Genomic DNA, 10932 nt, shown 5'->3' with positions numbered 1-10932 from the left:
CCCCCACCACCCATAACTTCACCTCCGTGGTGTCTCTGCGTGCAATGTAGCAACGGACATGTAATAGTGTCTAATGCGGTTTAGTGTGCCACCGGTAGAGAAGACCACAAGCCAGTTAAAAGGGCACTTTACGTGTTTTCTTGAGCTTTGACAGATAATCCTTAATAGTCGTCCCTCAGACCCCGATACGGTCACTCTTAGTACTTTTTGTACAGGTTATTTCATTGATGCCTTCTACCTGATGGTACAGAGTAGAACAGGGCTTGGATCCGGCCGGGATACAGCTGGGGCAGGGCTGATATAAGAAGAGGAGGATTGGGAAAGGGCTGGACCTGTGGCGCCTCAGGGAGGGATGGGAATACATGGCAGTATCTTATGTGAGGCTCTTCAAACTCTGTAGACCTCCAAGTAAATGGGAAAAGGGTGCTGGTGCTCTGGGGTCCTGATAGTAAGAGAGTCTTCAATCTTCTTGCCTTTGACCCAGGAACTCCTGAGGACTCAGCGCCAAATGCCACCATTCCTGTTCCGTTGGGAGCAGACGAGCTGGCGTCATCACTTCACATGGTCTGAGGGACGGGACAAAATGGCCGCCGCTCTGGGTAACTTTTGCAGTACTAGTCACGTTCTCTTTCCAAGTGCGCATGAAGACATTCCACGGCTTCGAAAGAACAGTCTCAGTGCAAAGAGTACATAAACTAGAGTATTGAGGAACATACAAAGAGAATGACAGACACTGACTCTAAGTTCCAATGATAGGATCCAGAGAGGGAAGGAAAAAGGAAGCGATGTGAAGACGCAGAGGAATCATTGTTGACAGGACGTTTTCGCCATTTGTTAGACATGGACTGCAAGTTCTTCTCTCACAAACCTTCATCCTGTGAAGAAAAGAAAAAAAAACACAAGTTCATTGTTGTTGTTTTTTTAGGTCTCGTCTATGAGAGAGCTATTGGCTTTCCCAATGTCGTTTAGTCATGTTGTACCGCAGCGTAAATGCTGTTCAGCACGGATAAAAGATGGTAGCAGGCCGTAGAGTGGTCCAAAGTAGAGAGGTATAGAGGAAACTGTGGTAAAGGAGAGTGTACTAGAGTTGCTTAGAGGAGAGTGCAGTAGAGTGGCGTAGAGTGGTATGGAGTGGAGTAGAGTGGAGTGGAGGGGCATAGAGTAAGGTGGCATAGAGCAGATTGGCAAACAGTAGAGTGGAGTGGAATAGAGTTGGAAAGAGTAGAGTGACATAGAGTGGAGTGGTGGGCAGTGGCATAGAGTAGTGGAGCGGCGTAGAGAGGCATAGAGTGGAGAGCAGTGGAATGGAGTGGCATAAAGTTTCGTGAAGTGCTGTTAATTTGAGTGACGTAGAGTGGCAGAGAATGGAGTGGTGTGGGGTAGATTACAGTGTAGAGGCATAGAGTGGAGTGACTTAGAGTGGTGGGGAGTGGCACAGCGTAGAGAGGAGTGGCATAGACTAGAGTGGAGTGGTATTAAGTAGAGTGGTGTGGCATGGAGTAGAGTGGCAAAGAGTGGAGTGGTGTGCACTAGGGGTGAGTGGAGAGTGGAGAGGCATAGAGTGGCGTTGAGTGAAGTAGCACATACAGTGGAAATGCTCAAAAAGGGCACAGCATGTGGATGCTCATAATGGGCACAGCATCTGGATAATCATAATGAGCTCACCATGTAGATGCTCATAACGGGCACACCATGTGGTAATCGAGCGCTATATAAGAACGCATAATAATAATAATAATAATAATAATGTGGAGGCTTGTAATGGGCATGCCATGTGGATGCTAGTAACGGGCACAGCATGTGGATGCTCATAATGCGCACAGCTAGTGGATGCTCGTAACTGCCACGGCATGTGGATGCTCGTAACGGGCAGAGCATGTGGATGCTCATAACGGGCTCAGTATGTGGAAACTCGTAATGGGCACAGCATGTGGATGCTAGTAACGGGCACAGCATGTTGATGCTCATAATGCGCACAGCAAGCGGATGCTAGTAACAGGCACAGCATGTGGATGCTCATAACGGGCACAGCATGTGGATGCTCATAACGGGCTCAGCATGTGGATGCTCATAACGGGCTCAGCATGTGGATGCTCGTAACGGGCACAGCATGTGGATGCTCATAATGCGCACAGCTAGTGGATGCTCGTAACTGCCACGGCATGTGGATGCTCGTAACGGGCAGAGCATGTGGATGCTCATAACGGGCTCAGTATGTGGAAACTCGTAATGGGCACAGCATGTGGATGCTAGTAACGGGCACAGCATGTTGATGCTCATAATGCGCACAGCAAGCGGATGCTAGTAACAGGCACAGCATGTGGATGCTCATAACGGGCACAGCATGTGGATGCTCATAACGGGCTCAGCATGTGGATGCTCATAACGGGCTCAGCATGTGGATGCTCGTAACGGGCACAGCATGTGGATGCTCGTAACGGGTACAGCATGTGGATGCTCGTAACGGGCACAGCATGTGGATGCTCGTAACGGGTACAGCATGTGGATGCTCGTAACGGGTACAGCATGTAGATGCTCATAACGGGCTCAGCATGTGGAAACTCGTAACGGGCTCAGCACCCTTGATGCTAGTAACGGGCTCAGCATGTGGAAACTCGTAACAGGCACAGCATGTGGATGCTCGTAATGAGCACAGCATGTGGATGCTCATAACGGGCACATCATGCGGATGCTCATAACGGGCTCAGCATGTGGAAACCTGTACCGGGCTCAGCGTGTGGATGCTCGTAATGGGCACAGCATGTGGATGCTAGTAACGGGCACAGCATGTGGATGCTAGTAACGGGCACAGCATGTGGATGCTCGTAATGGGCACAGAATGTGGAAACTCGTTACTGGCACACCGTGTGGATGCTCATAACGGGCTCAGCATGTGGAAACTCGTAACAGGTACGCCATATGAATGCTCGTAACGGGCACAGAAAGTGGAAACTCGTAATGGGCACGCCATGTGGATGCTCATAACGGGCTCAGCATGTGGAAACCTGTAACGGGCATGCCATGTGGGTGCTCGTAACGGGCACAGATTGTGGAAACTCATAACGGGCACGCCATGTGGATGCTCATAACGGTCTCAGCATGTGGAAACTCGCAATGGGCTCAGCATGTGGAAACTCCTAACGGGCATGCCATGTGGATGCTGGTAGAGGGCACAGCATGTGGATGCTCATAACGGGCTCAGCCTGTGGAAACTCGTAACAGGCACAGCATGTGGATGCTCATAACGGGCATTACATGTGGATGCTCATAAAGGGCAAACAGTAGAGATGCTCTTATCGTGCACACCATATAGATCCTCATAATGTGCACAATATGTGAATGCGCATAATGCGCACTCCATGTGGATGCTTGTAATGCGCACACAGTACAAATGCTTGTAGCAGGCACCTGGATGATGCTTATAATGGGCTCACAGTGAAGATGCTCAAAATGGATGCACCCTGAAATAGGAGTGGGCGGAATTGGAGTAATCACGTTACGCAAATCTCCGCAAAATGGTAAAAAATCTCCGCGAACAAGCAGAAATTCCACGAACACACGGAATTGCTTGCTCGCAATGCTTTTTTACTGTTTGCAATTGCTGTTTGCGTCCTCGGGGGGAAATATCTCGCGAACACGCATTTTGAGAAAGCGAACAAGCAGAAATTTCACGAAGTTGCGGAACGCAGAATTTTGGGCAATTTCACGTTCTCTGCGGAACGGGAAAATACCCAAATTTCACAAATTCCGGGAGCTGAACGGAATTTACCGCCCAGGCCTAATGATGATGCTCCTAATGAGCACACATTGGAGATTATCATAGGGAACACAGGGGTGATGCTCATAATGGACACACAGTGCAGATGCTCATACCAGACATACGGACGATCCTCATACCGGAAACACGGACAGTCTTCAGACTGGAGACAAAGGGATGATGACCTCAAGAGGCAGACAGTAGGGATGGTCATAATGGACATGGGTGAGTCTCACACTGGACACAAATGAACATATGTATGTGGTGATCCTATCGGATGTATGGACAATGTTCATATTGGACACCGAATGGTGATGCTCAAAATCAACACAAGGGTGATTCTCATAATGGACATAAGGCTGATGATTTGAATAGACATAGTGGAGATATTCATAATGAACACACAGGCATGATTCTCTAAATGTACACAGGGATGATGCATGATAATGGACATGGTGGAGATGTTCATAATGAACATTCAGGGGTGATTCTCATAATGTACAGACGGCTGATGATTGTAATGGACACACAGGCGTGATTCTCATAATTTATATAAGGCTGATGATCGTAATAGACATAGTGGAGATGTTCATAATGGACACACAGGCGTGATTCTCATAATGGACAAAGGCGTGATTCTCATAAAGGACACAGGCGTGATTCTCATAAAGGACACAGGGATGATGATCATAATAGACATGGTGGAGATGTTCATAATGGACACAGGCGTGATTCTCATAAAGGACACAGGGATGATGATCATAATAGACATGGTGGAGATGTTCATAACGGACACACAGGGGTGATTCTCATAATGGACACAGGGATGATGATCATAAAGGACACAGGGATGATGATCATAATAGACATGTTGGAGATGTTCATAATGGACACAGGCGTGATTCTCATAAAGGACACAGGGATGATGATCATAATAAACATGGTGGAGATGTTCATAATGGACACACAGGGGTGATTCTCATAATGGACACAGGGATGATGATCATAATAGACATGGTGGAGATGTTCATAATGGACACACAGGGGTGATTCTCATAATGGACACAGGGATGATGATCATAAAGGACACAGGGATGATGATAAAAATAGACATGGTGGAGATGTTCATACTGGACACACAGGGGTGATTCTCATAATGGACACAGGGATGATGATCATAAAGGACACCGGGATGATGATCATAATAGACATGGTGGAGATGTTCATAAAGGACACACAGGGGTGATTCTCATCATGGACACAGGGATGATTCTCATAAAGGACACAGGGATGATGATCATAATAGACATGGTGGAGATGTTCATAATGGACACAGGCGTGATTCTCATAAAGGACACAGGGATGATGATCATGATAGACATGGTGGAGATTTTCATAATGGACACACAGGGGTGATTCTCATAATGGACACAGGGATGATGATCATAAAGGACACAGGGATGATGATCATAATAGACATGGTGGAGATGTTCATAATGGACACAGGCGTGATTCTCATAAAGGACACAGGGATGATGATCATAATAGACATGGTGGAGATGTTCATAATGGACACAGGCGAGATTCTCATAAAGGACACAGGGATGATGATCATAAAGGACACAGGGATAATGATCATAATAGACATGGTGGAGATGTTCATAATGGACACAGGGATGATGATCATAAAGGACACAGGGATGATGATCATAATAGACATGGTGGAGATGTTCATAATGGACACACAGGGGTGATTCTCATAATGGACACAGGGATGATTCTCATAATGGACACAGGGATGATGATCATAATAGACATGGTGGAGATGTTCATAATGGACACACAGGGGTGATTCTCATAATGGACACAGGGATGATTCTCATAATGGACACAGGGATGATGATCATAATAGACATGGTGGAGATATTCATAATGGACACACAGGGGTGATTCTCATAAAGGACACGGGGATGAAGATCATAATAGACATGGTGGAGATGTTCATAATGGACACACAGGCGTGATTCTTATAAAGGACACAGGGATGATGATCATAATAGACATGGTGGAGATGTTCATAATGGACACAGGGATGATTCTCATAATGGACACAGGGCCGATGATCATAATAGACATGGTGGAGATGTTCATAATGGACACAGGGATGATTCTCATAATGGACACAGGGATGATGATCATAATAGACATGGTGGAGATGTTCATAATGGACACACAGGGGTGATTCTCATAAAGGACACAGGGATGATGATCATAATAGACATGGTGGATGTGTTCATAATGGACACACAGGCGTGATTCTTATAAAGGACACAGGGATGATGATCATAATAGACATGGTGGAGATGTTCATAATGGACACGGGGATGATTCTCATAATGGACACAGGGCCGATGATCATAATAGACATGGTGGAGATGTTCATAATGGACACAGGGATGATTCTCATAATGGACACATGGATGATGATCATAATAGACATGGTGGAGATGTTCATAATGGACACACAGGGGTGATTCTCATAAAGGACACAGGGATGATGATCATAATAGACATGGTGGAGATGTTCATAATGGACACAGGCGAGATTCTCATAAAGGACACAGGGATGCTCACATTCAACACAAAGGGAAGAGGTCATACTAGATATATGGACAATGCTTGCTATGACAGCACTTAACCGGCCATAATGGACACAGGGGTGATGATCACACTGGACATAAAATGCTGGTGCTCGTACTGGACACATGGACGATGCTTATAATGCTTGCAAGTGAGGATGCTGATAATGTACACAATGGAGATGGTCTTAATGGACACACAAGGGAGATGCTCACACCAGCCACAAGGAGGATGATCATAATAGACATGGTGGAGATGGTCATAATGGACACACAAGGGAGATGCTCACACCTCACACAGGGATGATGCTCACACAGGACACAACAATGGTACTCGACAGATACAGCGCACGTGTTATCAATACTTACACTATTGTTGCCTTTCTTCCGACAGTCTCCACAGATGACCCCGATGAGCCCGTTCACGACTTGAATAGCACAGAGCACCAGCTCCAAGGCGCTGAATCCCAACATGATGGAGAACAGCACTATGTTCCAGAGGACAATCTTTTCCGGCTCCTTACAGGTCGTCCATAGAGCTTCATTCTTCAAGTACGTTTCACTGCAGGAGACAGGGGTTAGGCATGAGGTCACTTATATTCATCATGCATGCTGGTCAGGAGACCAAAACGCGTGACCTTTGCAAAACAAGCAGATTTGCTATTGGCTCTTTATACAAGTGCTACCTGCACCGGGAAGTGCATCGTTGGCATACAAGGGAAAGATTCATTACCAACTTCTAGGATAGCAGCATGGGAGAACAGTCCTGTGAGTCTAGATAGGCATCGTTCACAATGTTAGAGGTCACCCTGAGGCCTTCGTGGATTAACACTGGACACCCATGCACTGCAGGGCAGAAGTAGAGAACCATGTATTAAGCGTGCCTCTTTAGTTGTCTGCAGTGCTTATTTGTGCCAGTGTTTGCCGGTGCTCGGCACTTATTGTTAAACACTGGCATCTAGTTATGAGAGTCCAACACATGGTGGCGCTGTGCTTCTATTTTTTTAAGCTAAGCACATCAGCGAAGCATTTTACTATTTCAGATGCTTTTTACGAAATGATAAAGCTGCCACAGCTATATTCTATCAAGTACGTAGGACATAAAGAGGCAGGCGGATCTTGGACCACGAGACGGAGTGACATTTCAGGGCTGGAGATTCCAATATATAAACTGTATCGATCTACAAAGCAATCGATTATTGGTATGTCTGGGATATAAATCCCCCTAGTAAATTTAAATAAAATTATATTTAAGTTCTCTGTAGGTGCAAATCAGGGTTGTACTGCAATTATATAATGTTAAACAATATTGTTTTCTATTTTCTTTGCTTTTTGGGTCAAGCAGGCTGTGCCTGAGTATCTGTGGGTGCGCTACTTGTAGACTTAATACAACATGGTGCTGTTACAAACTCCGAAGGAGTCTTATCTGCTATATCGACAAAGCGGGAATTTTTATAAACAACGCTCCATGTATGAAAGATGCTAAAAATAAAATGAATAAAAGTTATGCATTCAAAAAACAAAAGTAAAATGAGATATAAGACAGAGGAAGGTGTTTCTAAACCGAAAGTAGTTCAGATGGGCCCTTTAAAGCTACCACGCCACATCCTGTGTGTACGCGCACCCAGGCTAACAGAAGAGGAGGAGCTCCAGAGCACGTGAGCAGCGCGTGCACCTACTTCCTGTCCTTGAAGGGGTATTCCCACTTAGCCGCTTGCCCAGCCTCCGCGGTGTTGCACAGCGGTCCATCCACAAGACCTGTGGCTGAAACCACCAGGCAGTAGAAACTCCCTAATGCACCGAACAGTGAGGAGAAGACGGAGCGCAGCATCTGTGGAGGGAGCAAGAGCAGTGTCAACATTTAGAAACATCACTGAATCAAAGGAGAGAGGGAGGACTAGGTAAGCTAGTCCAAATCCCCGCTATTATATATCAAAAATCAAGAAGGACTAGCTAGGTTTTTACAGGAAAGACTCAATGGAGTACGTATGTCAAGGAAAACCAGTAGGTTTTTGAAAAGCCCTCACCCACCAACCTAGTTGGTGGCATGCTTCATCATCGGGCCCACCACAGTGGCACCTAGCGTGCCCCGGGTGTGCTTCGACGCCAGATTACTGCGGAGCTGGTATACTTACTGAGTGTGCAGTGTGGTGAGTGTGAAGGTGAAGATTAAAAAACCATACAGAAAATCCCAGCACCCGAGGGTAAAAACACTATTTTAATTAACTGGGTCTCTGTTGGCATATTAAAAGGCATATTAAAAGGCAGACGGACACGGTGGAGTATGGATTATGACAGGCTTTCCTCAGGACCAAGTGAGTATGTGTGGAGTTGAAAAAGTTAATTTACAGTGAGTGTTTTTTTGTTTTTATGTGTAGCACTCCCTAAGGTGCTATATGGGTGAGAAGGGGGTTCCCTCTCGCTTTGACAGTATTTTGCTGTTCAAAGCCTCCTTGGGTCGCCTGGCAGAGAAAAAGACCGAAAATGTCGGTCTGGTTCCTCCTTGGACCTGTCGTCCTTCTGCGGCGCCCGGTTTTTCAACTCCACACATACTCACTTGGTCCTGAGGAAAGCCTGTTTTAAATTAAGAAAGGCCAGGCTGAAACATGTAGACCACACAGGACACTGGAGGTCATAATCCATACTCCACCGTGTCCGTCTGCCTTTTAATATGCCAACAGAGACCCAGTTAATTAAAATAGTGTTTTTACCCTCGGGTGCTGGGATTTTCTGTATGGTTTTTTAATCTTCACCTTCACACTCACCACACTGCACACTCAGTAAGTATACCAGCTCCGCAGTAATCTGGCGTCGAAGCACACCCGGGGCACGCTAGGTGCCACTGTGGTGGGCCAGATGATGAAGCATGCCACCAACTAGGTTGGTGGGTGAGGGCTTTTCAAAAACCTACTGGTTTTCCTTGACATACGTACTCCATTGAGTCTTTCCTGTAAAAACCTAGCTAGTCCTTCTTGATTTTGGAACATTTAGAAACAAGCATGTGCAATGCAATATGTCTCGCATTTGCGAGAGTTTAAGCTATTGGCATTGTAAATGACAATGCCTACTATTTATCTGTTTTTATAATAAACATATAAATAAGAGGCATTATCATTAACAATGCCAATAGGTCAAACTCTTGTAAATGCGAGACCCATTTCCTTTCAAAGAAACAGCAGCTATTCTCCCGGGCAGATTGCAAAGTGAAAGCGTGCATGGCACGCTGAATGTTGCAGGAAAATATGTTGTGACTGAAGTAGGAGAAACTCTTTAAAAAAATAGTGCTTACAGACTAAATAAGACGTACTGTGTAACAACCAATTAAAAGGGCCAGTCCTCATGGGAGGTTCCAAATGAAGACAAGGCAGTACTAAGGAGGACTAACAAGTATATTAACGAATCAGAAGCCAGCATTTAGGAAGGACAATGACACAAGCCAATGACAAATATGGGCAAACAGTGCGCGGGGCTTCAAGTCCATACCTGAGTACAGCATGCTTCGCAGAGCAGCGCATGCGCTGCCCAGGCTTGACCTAAAATCAGTAGCACGAGACTGTGGATAAAGGAGGGTGAGATGATGGGTTTATGAATGAGTCCAGTTCTTAGCTGTCTTCACAGCTGCAATCACAAGTAATCTTTAATACAGTTGTTCCCTCCGCCCGCTCTCTCTTTCCTAAAACCATGATATAAGTTGGACCACTGAAATGTTTAGTTTGACAAACAATTAGGTGAAAACAATATTTTTTTAAAAACTTTCATTTCAAAATCTAAGTGACCTAGAGAAAATAAAAACAGTTTGAAAACATAAAAAATGTAAACCCATATCCATTAATTTTTTTATGTCTTTTATTCATCAGCAGTTCACAAGCACTTGAATTTGAGTTATGTTTCACTTGCTTCCAATCTCTTATATCAGGACACCTTTATCATGATAAACCCAAATGGATGGAAAACATCCTGCGTTGTGAAACTTTATTGAATGTAGTTTGCGTGACAACACCGGTCACCTCGCATACGTAGCAAACAACCATATGAAAGAGAATTCAAGGCTGATGAGAAAAAAAGGGAAAAGAAGAAAGATAAATGGGTAAATAAAATAAATAATACTATATCATATAATTTGCCACCAATTAAATAAAGGCAGGAGGGTTGGGGGCATGGCTTGGGGTCCATTATCCATGAGCATGAAAGGACATATTGTCCAGATATGAACATACGTGTGTTATCTCTTCTAGATGCCACATGGACCCTTGCTGGTTGCAGCCCAGATTCAACTTCCAAGGAAGAAGGACGAACACAGCAGGGGACAGCAGCAACGGAGGGGCGGTGTCCAGTCTCAGGAGGCAGTCATCGAGAGGGAACGTCAAAGGTGTGGTGAAGAGATCCCCCCCACGAGAAAAGATTACCAGTGACCACAACATGTGTAAACTCTGCCCTTGGTCTGTCCCCATCTCCAACACTTGGAGTTCGGAATCAGGGTGAATCGGGGGAACATTCTGGAGTCCAGACCCGTTCATGAAGTACTTAAAAGGAGCT

At 45.4% G+C, this 10932-nt stretch overlaps 1 protein-coding gene across 1 annotated transcript in view; it reads right to left on the bottom strand.

Annotated features, from left to right (window-relative positions):
* Positions 1-204: 204 nt before the first annotated feature.
* The window catches only part of TM4SF5 (transmembrane 4 L six family member 5), a 35719-nt gene continuing 24991 nt past the window's right edge, over positions 205-10932 (bottom strand). Inside the window, exons 3-5 of the mRNA XM_078670803.1 lie at positions 8076-8227; positions 6766-6958; positions 205-875 (exon numbers count right to left, since the gene is read on the bottom strand). Of these exons, the coding sequence (XP_078526929.1) occupies positions 861-875; positions 6766-6958; positions 8076-8227 (360 nt within the window). The 3' untranslated portion in view covers positions 205-860. The remainder of the gene's footprint in view (positions 876-6765; positions 6959-8075; positions 8228-10932) is intronic.

This window comes from Lissotriton helveticus, chromosome 12 (genome assembly GCF_964261635.1).
Source record: "Lissotriton helveticus chromosome 12, aLisHel1.1, whole genome shotgun sequence".
NCBI classification, from domain to species: domain Eukaryota; kingdom Metazoa; phylum Chordata; class Amphibia; order Caudata; family Salamandridae; genus Lissotriton; species Lissotriton helveticus.
The sequence above is the reverse complement of the archived record's forward strand: the minus strand, read 5'-3'. Positions and strand labels throughout refer to the sequence as shown.